Source organism: Nyctereutes procyonoides, unplaced genomic scaffold, assembly GCF_905146905.1.
Source record: "Nyctereutes procyonoides isolate TBG_1078 unplaced genomic scaffold, NYPRO_anot_genome, whole genome shotgun sequence".
Taxonomy (NCBI): domain Eukaryota; kingdom Metazoa; phylum Chordata; class Mammalia; order Carnivora; family Canidae; genus Nyctereutes; species Nyctereutes procyonoides.
The window spans coordinates 18,876,663-18,896,476 of NW_026575047.1; the positions used below are offsets into that span (position 1 = coordinate 18,876,663).

General features: G+C 41.1%; 1 protein-coding gene across 2 annotated transcripts in view; it reads left to right on the forward strand.

The window, feature by feature from the left end:
* Window positions 1–19,814, forward strand: part of KLB (klotho beta) — a 35,260-nt gene that overhangs the window by 13,657 nt on the left and 1,789 nt on the right. Inside the window, exons 2-4 of one of the 2 annotated variants that reach the window (XM_055326153.1) lie at window positions 7,222–7,732; window positions 10,354–10,622; window positions 16,163–17,306. In XM_055326153.1, the coding sequence (XP_055182128.1) occupies window positions 7,222–7,732; window positions 10,354–10,622; window positions 16,163–17,306 (1,924 nt within the window). Of the gene's footprint in view, window positions 1–7,221; window positions 7,733–10,353; window positions 10,623–16,162; window positions 17,435–19,814 lie in introns of both variants that reach the window. The other variant, XM_055326154.1, reaches the window with a different exon arrangement.

The window sequence follows — 19,814 nt, forward strand, 5'->3', positions numbered from 1 at the left end:
CAGCAAGTACTCTGTGACAGGCTCTTCTCAGGCATCTGTATGTACAACGGTCAGCAAAATAGATACAGTTTCTGCCCCCAAGAAGCTGGTAGGCCAGGCACAGTTCTGCAATCTATGGGCCTGAGATGTACAATCCGGGGGACCCTCTGTAAGAGAAAAAAAAAAACAAAATTATGGATGCAAAGTTAGTACAAAAGTGAACATTTATTTGGAATGAGAAAAATATTACAACAGATTACTGTAATCTTAGAGATTCATATTCCTTCTTTTCTGAGATCTCTTTGGAAATTCATCAGCAATACTTTTCTAGAAATGCTTCTAAATGCAACCAGCTTCCAACCCACCTAGAACATTTTATAGGGACCCGTGCAAGTGAGGAGTCTTAAGGCTTCTGCTTCCTTCAGTTCTAGGAAATCTGCCTTTGTTGCCAGGTCTAAAACTAGTAGGTTTTATTTTTGTTATTGTAATAACTGTATTATTTGTAATTTCCAGAGTGGTTTCTACATGGACTGCCTTTAACTCTTCATTCCTAAATCCTGAGGAAAGGCTTCATGTCCCTCACCCAGGCCATTTTAGCTTCATTTATACTCTGAGATATGCTCCTTTTGCATGAAAAAATTACTAACAGGATCCCAATTGTTAATGTAATAATAACAGGAAGCTTAAAATAGCATTCCAATCTCTGCAGAGTTGGCATGCAAATATTCTTGGGCAAGGAAATTGAACTTCAGTTAAGCATCAATTTGCTAATATTGATTTCTTAAAGCTCCCTTCTAATATCTGGGGAAACCCACAGATGCTTCACTTAATTAATTATAAGCTTTATTCTAGACTTTTTTTCCCCTCTGTGTTGCCAGGTTTAGACTCTGATTCAAGCATTAGTTGAATTTACTAATATTATCATTGAAATTAGGATTCTATAAGAATATTAAAACCATTTTTTGAAGGAACAAATATATTAGAGTTTAGTTTTTACATGATTCCTATGGGGAAACCCTGAAACTATATAAATTGATAACAAGCAAAGATTTGTTAGAATCATTTGAAAATATGATGATTGAAAAGAAAAAAAAGAGGGGGCACCTGAGTGGCTCAGTCAGTTGAGTGACAGCCTTGGGCTCAGGTCATGATCCCAGTGTCCTGAGATGGAGCCCTGCATGGGCTCTCTGCCCAGGAGGGACCCTCTTCTTCCTCTCCCTCTGTTCTTCCCTCTGCTTGTGCTCTCTCACTCACTCTCTCTCTCTGAAATAAATAAAATCTTTTTTTTTAAAGAAAATAAGAAGAAAACTCATTAAAACAAAATTTAATATGATTATTACTGAGCTATTCCAACTATAGAAAACATGAATTTGAGGGATGCCTGGGTGGCTCAGTTGATTAAGCATCTGCCTTTGGCTCAAGTCATGATCCTGGGGTCCTGGGATGAAGCCCAGAGTCCTGGGTTCCCTACTTAAGGGGAACCTGCTTCTCCCTCTCCCTCTGTTTCTCCCCCTGCTCATGCTGGCTTGCTCGTGCACTCTTTCCCACTCTCATGCACACAAATAAATAAAATCTTTAAAAAAAAAAAAACATGAATTTGAGCCATTAAAAATAGGATAGGTAAAAATTTTCTTTATGAAAGGTGGGAACTTTTATTAATATTTAAGCTGCCTCCTAAGACAGATGAGGGTAAGATATTGTTTCCAAGAATTTCAAGATTCAAAAAAAATATTTTTAAATAACAGTCATATATTTTATTTTATTTTTTTAAAGATTTTACTTTTATGTTATCTCTACAGCCAACATGGGGCTCAAGCTCACAATCCCAAGATCAAGAGTCACATACTCCACCAACTAAGCCAGCCAGGTACCCCCACATATTTTTAATGAAATAATAGTCATATATTTTTTAGCAATGAACAGTAAAAGTTTGCATACCTTAAGCCCTCAATAAATATTTGTGGAATGCAGAATGAAGGACAGCATTTTTAATTAACAGAAAACTTGATACTAATATAAAGTGCTAGTAGAAGAAACAAATGAATCAATGAATCAAACTGAAATTATGATTGCTATTATTTTTGGTTTCAGGTGTAGAATTTAGTGATTTATCACTTACATATAACACCCAATGCTCATCATAACAAGTGCCCTCCTTAATCCCCATCACCCATTTAGTCCATCCCCCACCCAACTCCCTCCATCAACCCTCAGTTTGTTTCCCATAGTTAAGAGTCTCTCATGGTTTGCTTCCCTCTCTCTCTTTTCCCTTACCCTCTGTTCATTTGTTTTGTTTCTTAAATTCCACATCTGAGTGAAAATCATATGGTATTCGACTTTCTCTAACATTTTGCCAGCATAATACACTCGAGCTCCATCCAAACTGAAATTAATCCCAATTCAAATGGACAATGACTAAAATTCAATCAGCTGCAAGAAATAAATGAGAACACACATATCTAGCCATGAAACTCAAGAGGTAGGGAGAGCTAGCTGCAGACCACTCTTCCAGGCCACACAGACTTCCCACCATTGTTTTTTCACAGCAAGATAAATTATTTTCAGCTTAGTCTTTTAATGTACTTCAAATTTATATTTGTGTCATCTTCATAGGGTCTTGACATGTTTACCTCTTTCAATTTTCACAACAATTCTCTAGTGTGTTTCTTTTTAGCTAGAATAACAGAGGGAGAACTGAGGCAACTAGGAGGGGATGATTTATCCAAGGTGATAAAGCCAGTTAGCAGTAGGTCCAGTACTAGAGCCTGGGTCTCTTACTTTCAAGACCCTTTCTCCTATAGTAGCATGTAGGTAAATAGCAGTTTCCTGTTGTTCTTGCTAACCATATATCCCCAAATAGAGCAACCAATGTTTTGAAGCAGTTGGTGAAAGAACACTCACACCAAATGGACAAAATGTGTGAAAAGCAATTTGGAACTATGTAAAACAATTTTGAAAATAGGTAGCCCATGCCTGGGATTAAGAGAGGGAAATAATCCAAACAAATTAAAAGTTGTATGTCCAAAGTTAGATATTACGACATTATTTATGATGGGGAAAAAAAAGAGAGGAAGGAAGGAAGGAAAGAAAAACAAGCTAATTCATATCAAAAGAGACATAACTAAGTAAACCATATTTCATCAAATTGATGAATGGTTACGAAGACTAGGAAGATGGAAAATGCTCAAAGTGATTTTAGCTGGGAAATATATTTGGAAAAATTGGAAGGGAACACAGAAATATGAAAACAGTTTGCTCTGATTGTGGAGTTTTAAAATAAATTTTATAAAATAAAATAAATTTTCTTTAACGGTTTTTATTTAAGACTTTATAAAATAACTTTAACCATAAACAAGTTTATAGTTCACATGAAGGTATTTCAACCTCAATGTGACTAAAATCATACACAGCTTTCGACAAATGTTTGGGGCTTTCTTTTTTATTTATTTATTTATTTATTTATTTATTTTTTGTTGTTTTTTTTTGTTTGTTTGGGGCTTTCTTAAAAACAGGCGCCTGTGATGTGTGAGGTTTGCTCACCTGTCTTCAACCCCTGTTGTCCACAGAGTCCCACCATGTCTTCCTGACCTCTGACCCCGTCTTCAATTTGTTTCTAAAGTCATGCCCACTATCTTATTTGCTTCCTATCATTCATAGAACTTATCTGAGTCTGGTCTTCTAGGGGCATCAAAGAAGCTGCTACGTTAGACTAGAGGAGGGAACAGAACGAGATATTAGGCCCCCGGCTGTTTCTCAATGACATCAGGTCCTGATAGCTGGCTTGGAAAGAAAAAGCTGCTGACTTCCCCTTTAAGCTACTGAATCTACTGAATCTAAAGAACAAAGGTTGAAGCTCCCTTAAATCAATCATTCCAAAGGTAGATGGCCTTGTACAAGATAGAGGGTAACCTTGAAAATCGCACAAGGACTGTTGTGCAAGGTTGCAGAGCCCGGGCCGCACTCCTGCACCCCATTTTAGTTTTCCCAGTAGACCTCTTTCATGAGTGTCAGACCAAAGGACACCCCTAGATATCTCTGTTACATCTAGATTTACGTCCAACTCATACCTTGAAGCAATACTTTTTACCTTGTTACTTGGCAAACAGGATCAAGTTATAACCATAAGCGCCACACAAAGAACCTCCCCCACATTCCCCACATAAGCATGGAGAGGCTGTCTTCAGGCCAGAGCACAGATAACCTTAGATACCTTGATAGCCTATGCAAACAGCAGCAAAGGTGAAAGAGACACTGTGGAATACGAAGGTCACCTTGGGGCATGACAACACATATCTCTATATAGGTATATATATAGAGATATATATACATATCTCCAGAAAACGTGCTTGGAAGGGAATTGCAAATCTATGTATCTGTTGTCTTCCAAGCTATCCTATTTCTCATTAAAATGCTGACCTAGGGATGCCTGGGTGCATCAGTGGCTGGGCGCCTCCCTTTGGCCCAGGGTGTGATCCTGGAATCCAGGGATCGAGTCCCACCATGGAGCCTGCTTCTCCCTCTGCCTGTGTCTCTGCCTCTCTGTCTCTCATGAATAAATAAATAAAATCTTTAAAAATAAAATAAAAAAAATAAAATGCTGACGTAAGATTTTATCAGTGCTTAGGTCATCTTTCATATACTCACTGAAATAGGTATTAGATTATCTATCTTAAAGAAATTCCCCTCTCCTTTTTTTGTTCCTCTGAGGACTGATTTAATAAATGTATACTGATTCCATCTTTCTTTTTAGTGTCTGACGGCATCGTAGTTGTGAGGCAACTAATTGTGACTTGGAATCTTGTGTGTCCAGTGCTTTATAGTTTACACATCAGAGGGGCACAACAGCCCTGAAGAGACGAGCTGATCACTGTGGTGTTTGTGAATGAAATTACAGAGGATAGCAAAAGATTAAAAGAGAGATTGCAATAAAGCAAAGAATGCTGCCTTTGAATTCTAGTCATGCACGATTGCTTTCGTAGCGAATCAGAAGGAAAAAAAAAAAGGAAGAAAGAAAAGGGAGCAGCTTTCAAGTCTCTCTATTGTTATTTCAGCTCCAGAAAAGCCTAGAAAGAGCACCTAAGACCATTTCAGGTGAAGTCTGTCCCAGACTCCCTCTGTGTTTCCTTCCAGAAGTCGGAACTCAGGTTCTGGGTTAGGGAGAAGGCCACAGCCTAAATACTTCTCTAGTAGAAGAACATCCTGGAGAATGTTTGGGTGCTGAATGATTCCAGGATCTTCCCGTGAAAATTGAGCAAGGACAAGTGGAATAGTGGTAATACTTCAAAGCATCTACTCCTTCAGAAAATCTTTCAGGGAAGGATTTAAATTAGCTATTGCATAAAGCAAGGAGGCATCTGTTCTAGAATCCTTACCTCTTAGGGTAACACCTATCTCTCCCCATCCTAACACAATTTATGGAACATTTTCAGTGTCCACAGAATCTATTAGTTTTTTGTTCTGTTTTTTTTGTTTTGTTTTGTTTTGTTTGTTGTTTTTTAAGATTTATTTGAGAGAGAGAGAGCATGGGTCGGGAGAGGCAAAAGGAGAAGGAGACAGGCAGGCTCTTGGAGCGGGAAGCTGGTTGTGGGGCTCCATTCCAGGACCCCAAGATCATGACCTGAGCCAAAATCAAGCTTCAGACGCTCAACTAACTGAGCAACCCAGGATCTATGAGGTTTGAACCATTGTTCAGATATGATTGTTTTTGGCCTACAAAAAGGCATTTCAGATCATTCAACCCAGTACAAAATACAGCTCTAATGAGCAAAAGACAAACTAAGAAACAAAACGGAAAGCAGATATTGTGAGTTAAAAATAGTAAGGGTTTGTGCACTTGTTTTAGAAACACCTAAACAGAGGAGGAATTGGGACACCTTGGAAGAGATGTCAGGAGGCAAGCAAGTCTGAGGGGAAGAGATACTGTCACACAGATAAAGGACAATTCTAAGGCTGCCCGGGTCACCAAGTGACCCTGAGCATTAACTGGCCTAGAGTCCTTAATTGTAGGCCTTGATATTGGCTCCCCCTGAAATAGCTCATGACTCTTTACCAAACTTTTAATTATTTTTTCATTTAAAGACCTATTTAATGCTGTTTTCTACATGTTTTCTTCCACATATTCCATCTTATTTTCTCAATAAGATTATTGGCTCCTGAGGGCACATTTCTGTACCACTTATTTCAGCCTCTCAGGGCAGGCCAAGGCAAACCAAGCATTAAGCTAGTGCTCACTGAGTACCTCTTAAGTAGACTAGAAACCTATCATGAGCCTCTGTTACAAGAAAACCCAACTGGAAATGTAAATTGTGGGAGGACCAATAGCAACGACATGCATCTTTGAGCAGTACCTCCTACATGCTTCATTGTGTGCTACACATTTAATATATATGTTAGCGTCACATCTAACAACTTTACAAATGATATTATTATTATTATTATTAACTTCATTTTACAGCTGAAGATACTAAGTGATTTCTGAAAGGTTAAGTGAATTATCTAAGGCCACATGGTAAGTATCTGAACTTCAAGCCCAAGAGTGCTGAACCCAAAACCCACACTCTTTCCTACAGGGTATAATCCCTGTCATCCTTTTACAATAGCAGTAATAATAACTGTTATATTAATAATAACAATATTGTTATAAAAGAAGAGTTATAAAAATAAGTTATATTAACAATATTAGTGTTATAAAAATAATAGTAACTAGTAATAATAATGGATCATATAGGGGTTACCCTGTGCCAGGCACTATTCTAAAGTCCTTTACATGTATTAATTCATTCAATCTTCACAAGCCCAGAAGATGGGCTCTATTATTCATTTACAGGACTTTGAGAGTGCATTATCTAGGACTTCTAAGTTAGGGCTAAAAGGAGATTCTGTAGAACAATGAAAGATCATTGCTCTTTGTCTTTTTAAGGAGAGGAAGAAACTCTGTAATCCACACCTTACCTACACTCAGCACCAAGAGGGCGCATGAAAGGAGCCAGAGAGAGCAAAAGTAAGATGAAGTTTGGACCAGGGTTCTTTGCCTGCCCATTGGCAATCCAATAGGAGAGGCTTTACATTGGAGGCACAGCAGAAGCAGACAGAGAGCAAACTTTGAGATCATTAGGGTTCCCTGACAGCTCTCTGCTGCATCGTGTGCTTCACTAATTGGTCCATGAAAAGACCTTCTACCAGCCAAGTTACAATCCTTGTGAGTTAGGACCATAAAGATTAATGATATTTTCTTCTTATTAGGCTCATTCGAAAGTTTGGCATAACTACAACACAAATTTCCGCCCATATCAGAAGGGTTTGTTATCAATCACGTTGGGATCCCATTGGATTGAACCAAACAGATCAGAAAACATGATGGATATACTCAAATGTCAACAATCCATGGTTTCAGTGCTCGGGTGGTTTGCCAACCCCATCCATGGGAATGGAGACTATCCAGAAGTGATGAAAAAGAAGTTGCTCTCCACTCTACCCCTTTTCTCTGAAGCAGAGAAGAATGAAGTGAGGGGCACAGCTGACTTCTTTGCCTTTTCCTTTGGACCCAACAATTTCAAGCCCCAGAACACCATGGCTAAAATGGGACAAAATGTGTCACTCAATTTAAGAGAAGTGCTGAATTGGATTAAACTGGAATATGGCAACCCCCGAATCTTGATTGCTGAGAATGGCTGGTTCACAGACAGTCATGTGAAAACAGAAGATACCACAGCCATTTACATGATGAAGAATTTCCTCAACCAGGTTCTTCAAGGTTGGTTGCACATTAGCTCAATTTTTTAAAACTTTGGAATACATATCCTATAGGACACTTAAAGTCATCTTTGAACATATTATTGTTGTTGGGCTTTCCCATTGTGCAATGTTGATAGAATTTTTGTGTTACTCTCATGTCCTTTTTAAATAAGAGTTTGAAAACAAAATAATACTAGACTGTAGATATACACCCTTGATTGGCAACAAGGTGCTGTATCATTCTTTTTATTTTTTTAAAGATTTAAAAAATGTGTTTATTTATTTGAGATATGGAGGAGCAAGGGGCAAGTGAGAGAGATTCTCAAGCAAATTCCGCGCTGAGCATAGAGACTCATGAAAGGGTTGATCTCCCAAGCCTGAGATCATGACCTGAATCGAGAGTTAGACACTTAACTGACTAAGCCACCCAGTTGCCCTCATGCTCAATCATCCTTTTTAAAAGGACACATGCTACAAGAGATATGTTCCAAAGTTTTCCAACAGTAGTACCTTAGTTTAAGATACTGAAAGCTTTTCTTGAAATTGTGCTCCTTAAAAAGAGCACCTGGATGACCAGTTGGTTGAGCATTCCACTCTTGATATGGATTCAGGTTGTGATCTCAGGGTCCTGGCATGGAGCCCTGTGGAGGTCTATGTGGGGAGCCTGCTTTTCTCTGTCTCCCTTTCCCTCTGCCCCTCCCCCTACTTGATCTACCTCAAATAAGTAAATAAATAAATCTTTAAAGGAAAAATAAATTGTGCTCTTTTTATTCTATTACATGACTAAATGGTGAAAAGGTCTAAAGAGTGAGCCATGAATGGCAAAAATGAGTAATTTCTATTGCTCCTGGATGTTTCTCTGACCCCTACTAACCCCCTCATTCCTTTTCCGCTACTCAAGTAGTGACATCTACAGGTGGCTGATTGAAATAATGGAGCAGAAGACAAACTTAAATGATGATGGGTCTGTCCCCTACAGAATTGGGCTCCATTTCACCCAAATATAAAGAAATTCTCAGTAGATCTTTCTAAAAGTTTGTAGCCCTCTTTAGAAGTCACAAGCCTGGGGGTGCCTAGCTGGCCCAGTCAGTAGAGCATGCAACTTTTTTTTTTTTGAAGATTTTATTTATTCCAGAGAGAGAGAGAGAGAGAGAGAGAGTAACTGGGATTAGAGCAGGGGGAGAGGAACCAGCAGACTCTGCACTGAATGTGGAGCCTGTTACAGGGCTCGATCTCAAGACCCTGAGATCACAACCTGAGCTTAAACCAAGAGTCAAATGCTTAACCAACTAAGCCACCCTGGCGCTCCTGAGTATACAGTTCTCGATCTTAGGGTGTTGAGTCCCAGCCCCACATTCGGGATAGAGTTTACTTTAAAATAAATAAACTAATTAACTAATTATAATTTAGAAGTCACAAGCCTAGAGGAAAACACAGGTTCTGCAGGAGTACCTTCAGGGAAGGTCCTCAGGGAGAGCAAGATCTTTTTGCCCCAAACTGTGGGAAGGAGCAGCATGGAACAGCCACGCCCAGCCATGGGCATGTGCACATGGGGGCCTCCAGAGCAAAGGACTCTGCCTAGAGAGCCTTGGCCAAATACCATGCAGTTGGGCAGAAGGGGTATCCATTCCCTAGGTGTTACCATTCCATCTCCCCTGAGGGCCCTACAACACCAAAGGGAGTAGAACCAGGGCCTACTGGAATGTATTGATCTCACTAGAATCTCTTGGGCTGGATCTCGCACCTTTTAGGAAAAGAACATCAGTGACAAAAACCCAAAAATGCGGAAGTGATGCATTTCTATGAGAGAAAAGAAAAATAGTTCTTAATTGATTTGGGTATTTGTTGCTTTTATTGCTGTTGTTGATTCTCATATTTCATTTCTACCCAATTCCTAAAAGTTATTGAATCAGGGGTGCCTGGCTGGCTCAGTCGGTAGAGCATGTGACTCTTGGTCTTGGGGTTGTAAGTTCGAGTCCCACATTCTCGAAAAAAAAAAATAGATCTTTAAAAAATAAGTTATTGAATCAGAGTTTTTAAAGATCCTGAAAGATCTTTTCCAATCTTTTCTGTTAACAAACGAGGTCAAGAAATTTGCCCAATAGCACCCTCCCAGGAGCATAGCACCCTCCTACCTCCTGCCCCTCACCAGTCAGTTCTCTTAAAGCATTATACTATTTCTCCTCATGGACACTCACTTATGGTCATTCTGCAAGCTGATTTTTCAGTCCTTAAAGGGTGGTTTCATAGAAGATAGTTTGTGCACAAATGGGAACTAACCCAAGCTTGCAGTGAAAAACTCTTGGTCACGAGCAGACATCTGCCTTGGTCCCAAAGGGTTCTGGGAATTTCTATGCCTTCTGACACAGATTCACACACTAATATTCTCAGGAATATTTTAAAATTGATCTTTTAACTGTGTCTTTTACTTGTTGTGAGTAGGGGGAGGACCATTCTGGATGAAACTGACTGCCGCTTCTCAAGTATAAACATGAATCTTCTATTTTATATAATGAGCCTATAATTTAGGAAAAAAGTTGGTTTCACAATATGCTCCTGGCAACATGTCCCCTGGCAGATTGTTAGCGTATCATAAACATGAGCAAGAGTGAACATCTCTGCTTTTCTTCCTCTGTGCAGCAATAAGGTTTGACGAAATACAAGTGTTTGGCTACACTGCTTGGTCTCTCCTGGATGGCTTTGAATGGCAGGATGCTTACTCCACTCGCCGAGGATTATTTTATGTGGATTTTAATAGTAAACAAAAAGAAAGAAAGCCCAAGTCTTCAGCATATTACTATAAACAGATCATACAAGAAAATGGTTTTACTTTCAAAGAGTCCACCCCAGATGTGCAGGGTCAGTTTCCCTGTGACTTCTCATGGGGTGTCACCGAATCTGTCCTTAAGGTAAGTGACTGCTTACAAAGTAACCATAAATTGGTGTAAATAGTACACAGTATTTTATTTCCTTTATTCAGTGACAGCTGTCAGACAATAGCAAATATGACTGTTTGGAGGTTATAGAGGGGAGTTGGGGTAAGAGGAAGGAAGGTGAGAATCAAGGCTTACGGAGAGCTAGAATTTATCTTTGGTGATGGAGATGGGAGGCTGCCCTCAAGAAGTATACAGTCTCCAGGGAACTTATAGCTATTTTTGCAAGAGGCATTGGTCAGTAGTATCAAAATTATAAACTTTTTATAGATTTTGTTTTGCTAAAAGCAAATTATTAGTGGCCCTTTATTTAAGTGGTTCCTGTTATTTGATAGATTTGAATAATTTGCCTTATGAGGTCCCTACGTCCTGGTGGGGACTCCCAAGCCTCATTCGTCACCTTCATCACATGACTTACTTAATTGCCACCTTCTCAATAAGGCTTCCCTCCACTCCAAAAACATCACAATCCTCTCCTTCCCCTTTATTCCTTCCCCCCCCATATATGCTATTCATCACTATCTAACATAATACTATGTACTTTTCACACGTTTCTTTTGTCCTCTAGCTGTATTGAGATATAACTGACTACCACATTATGTAAGTTTAACATGTACAACACATTGACTTGATTCAATTATATATTGCAAAATGAATACCACCAAAACAAAATTCCCATTTCTTTTTGTGGTGAGAACATTTAAGATCTATTCTCTTGGCAACTTTATGTAATACAGCGTGATTACTAATAATCACTATGCTGTGTATCAGATCCTCAGAACTTAATTTTATCACTGGATGTTGGTACCCTTTGACCAATATCTCCCCATGTCCCCCACCTCCACAGCCCATTGTAACTGCTCTATGGATTTTTCTTATGTCATTTTTTCACCCTACTAGAATGCAAGCTTTTTCTGCAGAAAGGTGGAGATGCTTGAGGCTTTGCTCCCTGCTGTGTGCCTTACTAGGGCAGCGTCAGGTACATGGACCACTGAGCACCGGCCATGTACCATGCAAAGTGAATTTGTTAAGGACAACTTTTAGAGCCAGATGAGACCTTAGAGACCTCCTCTTCCAAATCCTTCATTTTACAGATAAGGAAAGTGAGATCTATCATTTCATAAATGAGTCCAAGGTAACATAAGTAGTAGCAGGACTGTAACAGGCATCCCCAAGCCCCCACATTTACAGTGCTCTTTTCAAAATAATAACAACTATTTTTTAAAGATTTATTTATTCATGAGAGACACACACACACACACACACACAGAGAGAGAGAGAGAGGCACAGACACAGGCAGAGGGAGAAGCAGTCTCCATTCCATGCAGGGAGCAGGACATGGGACTCCATCCCAGATCTCCAGGACCACACCCTGGGCTGAAGGCGGCGCCGCTGAGCCACCCGGGCTGCCCGCAGCTATTTTTTTAAGTCCTTATTATGTGCCAAGCATATAACTGTTGCATATATGCATATTCTCTCTCCTAAATCTTAAAACCCTCATTTTACAAGCAAGGAAACTGAGGCTTAGGGAGGTTACCTAATTTGTTCACGGTACCCAGATCTGTCTGCTTCCTGACACCATGCTATAAGACCTCACAATACCACACTACAGCCTATATTCTAGAAGCATATGGAAAGCCAGCAAGATCTACAAGGGATGAGACCAGACAAAAGGGCTCAAACCATGAATGAACAAAGTTCACATATTATGAATCTCAGTCCCTGTTGATACTTAAACATGATTTGGTAAAGGCTCAGAGATAATATAGGGGGGAAAGATAGAGTAACCTAAATACAGAACTGACTCATCTTCAACTTGTGTCTCCTGTAGAGCCAACTACTTACTCGGTTGCTATCTCTTCCACATGGCAAAGGCGGGCCATCTTTCCCCTACTACTTCAAATGGGTTTATACTTTCTATAATTCCACACCCAACAAAGAAAGATCCCAGGAGAGATAAGAGTTCCTGCCTGTATATGACCCAACCTGCAAGTTTCTGCTTCATCTAAAGACCCACTTGTGCCCCAGTGATTGACACTGTGAATGTCTATCCTACCTGGGGACCCTACCCCTACTCCTAGGAGGAAGAGTGAATCACTTGGGTCAGAGGAAAGCAATTCTAATGATCAACTAGTTCTGAGTCTCATGCTTACACCTGAAGCCCAGGTAGACATCAGCTGCCCTTGAACTTGGACTAAGAGTGAGGATGAATTGTTTGCCAAGAAAAATGAGAGTGCTTTTTGAAAACACAGTCAGAGGATGTGTGAGTAGATGCCAAAAAACTAGATGTCCTCTATAGGAAGACTGACAAAATGAAAGTAACACTTAAAAAATATTAGTATATCTACCTATAAACATCCCTATCTTATTTTCCTCCAGCCTCTGAGTATTCTTTTCTCCTCTCACCTTTTGTTTTGAGAAATTTCAACCTAGTGCAATAAACACTCATATTCCCTTCATCTAGATTGACTAATTGTTACCATGTTGCCACAATTGCTTTATCTCTCTTTTATAAGCCAGTGAAAAGTTGCAGACATTATTACACTTCACCCCAAAATATTTCTATTTAAACGTGTCTCCTAAAAATAAGAACATTCTCCTATATCATTATAGTATTATCAAACCCATAATATTTAATATTGATTCATATCATCTAACATACATTCCATATTCAAATTATCCTAAATGTTCTCAAAATGTCCTTATAAAGATTTTTAGAGGGATCCCTGGGTGGCGCAGCGGTTTAGCGCCTGCCTTTAGCCCAGGGCGCGATCCTGGAGACCCGGGATCAAATCCCACGTCGGGCTCCCGGTGCATGGAGCCTGCTTCTCCCTCTGCCTGTGTCTCTGCCTCTCTCTGTGTGTGTGACCATCATAAATAAATAAAAAATTTTAAAAAAATTTTAAAAAATAAAGATTTTTAGATCAAGAATACAAACAAGGATGACACATTGGTTGTCATTTATCTTCAGCCTCCTTTAATTCAGAATAATTCCCCCAAGTTCATGTTATTATCACTTTTGAAGAGCCCAGAACATTTGATTGGAGAATGTCTCATGTTCTCCATTTCTTTGTTTCTTTATTGTAAAGATAAATAAACTTCTGTAAAGATACTACATAGATGAGGTTGTATTTCCCAATATATTGCATCAGGAAGCACGTGTCATTGTTTCATTATGGAAGATGTTATTGTGTTGAAGTAGTAGTTACCATATTTCTTGATTAAGGCAGCATTTGCCAGATCTCTTAATTGAAAGGTAACTTTTCCATTTGTAATTAAGAAGTAATCTAAAAAAAAAAAGAAGTAATCAGCTGGTTACACTTAGAGACCATATACATATCCTGCTTCCCAACAACATATCACTAATGGTCTTTTTTTTCTTAAGATTTTATTTATTTATTCATGAGAGACACACAGAGAGAGGAAGAGACACAGGCAGAGGGAGAAGCAAGCTCTCTGAAAGGAGCCTGATGTGGGACTCAACCCCAGGACTCCAGGATCACAACCTGAGCCAAAGGCAGATGCTCAACCACTGAGCCATCCAGGCGCCCTACTAATGGCCTTAATATTGATTCATAAACTTTACCTGAATGATTACTTTGTAGATTGCAAAATGATGAATTTCTAATTGTTATTCCTTCTACGTATATTAGGTAATTCTTTTAATTTCAATGCATTATATATAATTCATTACTATAATTGTTTCATTAGTCCTTTTGATGCTCAAATTATCTCAAAGGTGGCCAGTGGGACTCCTTCAAACTGCTCCTGTGTGACATTTCCTTTTCAGTTTTTCAGTGCATCCTTATTTTTCTGGCATAAGATGTACCAGCATCACCTCATTCTTTTCCTGCCCCAGATAGGAAAAAGCCATTTCTCCAAGGAGTCCAGGATCCTCTTAGTGGGAAACAGAATTTTAGAACTAAGCTCTTGGGAGCTAGGGTTGAGATCATACTTCACCATTTCCAACCAGATGTCTAAGCAGATTAATCACACCCACTTCTCAACCGAATGCTTTTTGGAGGTTTTTAAAAGATTTGCATTTGGCTTGCCTTACCTCATAGCAAGATTGCTCTTTGAACATCCTTTCAACATTAAGATGCTCTGAGGTCTCAAAACACTGGGATTGTCAATCTAAGCTAGAAGGATTTTACTCAATTATATGCAGATTTAACTTCATGCTCACATGATCAATGTTCTCTTAGTTTAATGTTCTAGATAACTAGCTGGCAGATGGTAAGTGGGCAGTGATATGGTTTTGTAATTAGACTATGAAGGATGACACACGAGAAAACAATTAGAGGGAAAATATTTACCCAAGGTTAATTACCATTTTTCCAGGTGTATTTAAACTCAGCCATAGGAAGGAAAAGTACTTTAAAACAGGTACAGAACTTTTATTTTTTCTTATTAATTTTGAAGTTGGAAATGTTTCTCTTAAGCCCTTTTCTGTTTTAATTTAGACTCAAGGGCCTAACAGGAAATTATTGCAACCGTGGAAAACTAAACCCAAGTCATGACCACCTTATGTTTGTAGATTGCTTTAGAGTTGACAGAGTGCTTTCCCAGAGTCATTGACTCCTCACAACACACCTGTGCGGTGCGTGAGATTGCTCTGTCACTATACAGAGTTGCCAAGTCCGAGTTTCAAGGGGGGCAGAATAAGGACAGGAGTCCAGGATTATCTTCTTACTGGGAGGCAGGGTATGACACACCATCAGATCCAAAGTCAATTTGGGAGTTTCCTGGGGATATTTTATGTTTTTTTTTCCAGTCATAATCCCAGTACCTTGCATAAAGAGGGTGTTTGGTATTTTCCTATTGGATGAACACATGCCGTGTTCTCACAGGTACCTGGGTGGGGACAACATAATGATGCATATGTGGTCTCCCTTGGACCTTTCAAATATAAGGTGTTAGAGAGTTGCGTTAGGTAAAAGGTAAGGGGTTGTTCCCTACGCCATCCCACTGGCCTCTTTTAAGACCTCTGACTGGGTCAACCAGCCACCTCTAACTCCAAGTTCTGATCTCAGTGAAATCCTTTGCAGCTGGAATTTTCAACTTTGCTGTCCATTTATGGGAGGGTTTGGAAGGTCAACCTTCCTTCTAACTAAGGGTATCAAGCCAAATTTCCAGATGCATTTGAACAGAATCATGTGAGACCCCACTACGTCACTTCAGTTTTTAGGACAAACAAACTAGAAAACCGTTTCTCAGTGTTTTCTGAAAAACAACTTGCCTTGGAAGCCAAGCCGTGGGTGTGGTCCCTTCCCTGTCTTCTGGTCTCCCTGAGAGATTGCAAGAGCTAGATGGGAGGATAATCCAGCAGGCCTCTTGCATGACATCACCAGCGCTGCAAGAACATGCAGGTGGTTAAGGCTCCATGCTTCATTCATTTTCTCTATTGTCAGTAAGCAGCACAGTAAGACCGGGGCTCTTCTTCGTCCTCTTCGACGGTGCACGCTAAGGGCCCGTGAGCCGGGTGTGCTTTACCTGAATGTGCTTGTTTTTCACAGCCCAAAGTCGTGGCTTCCTCCCCACAGTTCAGCGACCCTCACCTGTATGTGTGGAATGTGACAGGCAACAGACTGTTGCACCGAGTGGAAGGGGTGAGGCTGAAGACACGGCCGGCTCAATGCACAGATTTTGTCAGCATCAAAAGACAACTTGAGATGTTGGCGAGGATGAACGTCACTCACTACAGGTTTGCTCTGGACTGGCCCTCCATCCTTCCCACTGGCAACCTGTCCACGGTTAACCGACAAGCCCTGCGGTACTACAGGTGCGTGGTCAGCGAGTCGCTGAAGCTCAGCATCTCCCCGATGGTCACGCTGTACTACCCGACCCACGCCCACCTGGGCCTCCCCTCGCCCCTGCTGCACAGCGGGGGCTGGCTGAACGCGTCCACCGCCCGCGCCTTCCAGGACTATGCCGGGCTGTGCTTCCAGGAGCTGGGGGACCTGGTGAAGCTCTGGATCACCATCAACGAGCCCAACCGGCTGAGTGACGTCTACAGCCACACGGGCAGCGACACCTACCGGGCAGCGCACAACCTGCTGATCGCCCACGCCCTGGTGTGGCACCTGTACGACCGGCGGTACAGGCCGGCGCAGCGCGGGGCCGTGTCGCTGTCCTTGCACTCGGACTGGGCGGAACCCGCCAACCCCTACGCCGCCTCGCACTGGAAGGCGGCCGAGCGCTTCCTGCAGTTCGAAATCGCCTGGTTCGCCGAGCCGCTCTTCAAGACCGGGGACTACCCGTCGGCCATGAGGGAGTACATCGCCTCCAAGAACAGGCAGGGGCTCTCGCGCTCCACCCTGCCCCGCTTCACCGACGAGGAGAGGAGGCTGGTCAAGGGCGCCGCCGACTTCTACGCGCTGAACCACTTCACCACCAGGTTCGTGATGCACGCGCGCCAGAACGGCAGCCGCTACGACGCGGACCGCGACGTCCAGTTCCTGCAGGACATCACCTGCCTGAGCTCCCCCAGCCGCCTGGCCGTCCTGCCCTGGGGGGAGCGCAAGGTGCTCAGGTGGATCCAGAAGAACTACGGAGACGTGGACGTGTACATCACGGCCAGCGGCATCGATGACCAGTCTCTGGAAAATGATGAGCTCAGAAAATACTACCTGGAGAAATACATCCAGGAGGCTCTGAAAGGTGAGGTCCGGGCCCACCCCGGATGCTGGGAAATGACATTACCGGCTGAGGTGAACGAAGGAAGGAACGAGGGGAGGAGGTGCGTTAGTGACAGTGCCAGCTCATGAGCGAAAAGTTGGCGCGTATAGGCAAGTATTTTTTTTTTAATCAAGAAAATGCAAATTACCTGAGCTCTCACTCCCCCCAAACAGGCACTGGTAGTATTTTGGATTATTTACTCCCAGTATGCATGCTGGACATTTTTAGTACAAGTGGAAGTTTTTGTATCCAATTTTTTTTCTAAATATCACATCATAAGTGTTTCCACGTTTCTAAAATTGTCTTAATATTATTTTAATGGTTGCTTAAAAGCCCATCATATGAACATATCTTTTTTTTTAAGGGCATCTACATATGCCACGAAGCTTTCCTTTTTTTTTTTTTTTTTTTAAGATTTTATTTATTTACTCATGAGAGAGGCAGAGGGAGAAGCAGGCTCCATGCAGGGAGCCCGACGTGGGACTCGATCCCTGGTCTCCAGCATCACACCCCGGGCGGAAGGCAGGCGCTAAACCACTGAGCCACCCCGGCTGCCCATGAACTTATCTTTTAGGCATTTAAGCATTCCTCTGTTTGTTTGTTTGTTTGTTTTTTTAAACTAAACAAGTACCTTTGGATATAAATCTTTGTCTTCATTTTTAATTATCTTCCTAACAAGACTGCTCACTATGGAATTATTGGGTCAAATGTTATAAACAGCAGTTTCCATCCCCCTTCCCAAGCAAGCTATAATTTTTAAATACTTTTTAAAAATTCCTCAATTTTATCTATTTTGATAGAAGCAAACATCAGTGTTTGAGAGACTATCTCACTCTTCCCAGTATTGGGTACCATTTTTAATTTTTTTTAAAGTTCATAATAGGTTTGTTGAAGCAGCAAAAAGATCCCAGAAATACACTTATTTACCGAGCACCTAACATAGGCAGAAACTGTTCTGGGCACTATGTCACCACTGAACAAAATAAAGATTACTGTCCTCATGAAGCCTATATTTTTGTGGGAGGAGTCAACCAATAAGATATATAACATGTCAGAGGCAAAATTCCATGGAGAAAAAACAGCAGGGAAGAGGGTGACAGGAAGTAGGGTACGGGAGTAGTTACTATTCTAAGGCGTGGTTGGGGAAGTCTTCCAAGATCTGGAGGAGCAAGGCAGAAAACTATCCAGTTATCCGTGAAGTGTTCCCAGTGAGAACAGCAAATGCAAAAACCCTAATGTGGGACCATACCTGGCTGTTTGAGGTTCAGGAAGGAGGTCAACCTGGTTGAAATGAGCAACGGAGGAAAGTAATCAAAGATGAGGTCAAGGAAGTACAAGAACTGTGGCTCTTACCCTGAGATAGGCAGGCCATGGAAGGGGACATGATCTAACAGTTTAAAAGAATCACTCTCGCTACTCTTTTTGAATACATTATAAAGGAGCAAGAACAGAATCAGGGAGGGTTGGGGTAGTGTAAGTAAGAAATAATGGGGGATTGGATTAGGTTATTAAAGAGTGAGTGGGTCAGAGACTGGTAGAACAAATTTTTGGAGTGGTTTGGTGTTGCACAGGTTAAATCTGAGATGTCTATCAGACATCCAATTACAATTGTCAAATAGGCTATTTGGAGTTTCAGGTTCAGAGGGAGGTCTGAGGCTGAGATACAAATTTGGGAGTTAAGAGCAAGAATGGTGTTTGGAAACAATAAGGCTGGATGATATCACAAGGGAGCAAGCAAAGAGGCCTGAGCCCTGGGACACTTCAATATTCAGAGGTCAGAGAGATGAGAAACCAGTAAGAGTTAATAGGAGCCAGTGCTGTAAAGATAACTAGAGGAGGGTATGCAATCTAGTTGGGGGGGGGGAGCTTTTTTTTTGGCTAGAGATATCAGAAGTTAAAGCATGTTCATATGGAAATGACCCAGTAGTAAGGGGAAATACATGAAAGAAAGGGAGAACAGATGGAGATGTCCTTGAGTAAACAAGAGACAGTAAACTTACTGTATAGGTGGAAGAGTCAGCCTCTTCCAGGAACATGGACAGGTCATCCACAGTAACATAAGTATGACAGTAGGTGGACAGATGTGATTGTGGGAAATTGAAGAATTCTCCTGAGTACTTCAGGTTTTAAGTAAAATAGGTAGGAAGATCATCCCTTCAAAGCAAGATGACAGAAGGTGCTGTATGTTTAAGGAGGGAAAGGTGTGTCATCAGACAAGTAAATGACTAGGGGAAAACCAAGTATGGTTATTGGGCAGTACCAAGAGCACATCTGAGGTCTGGAATCAGGCCAAATAGACAAGATTTTTTTCTGCTTGTAACCAAATGAACACAATGACAGTAAGTCCTTTTACACTTTGGTGGCTCCAATTCTTAAATTTGTTTTTGTGCCCTCCCCACACCATCCCAGTGTTTTTGTATTATTTATGGATCAAAGTTTTACTTCAAGGGGATCCCTTGGTGGCTCAGTGGTTTGGCGCCTGCCTTTGGC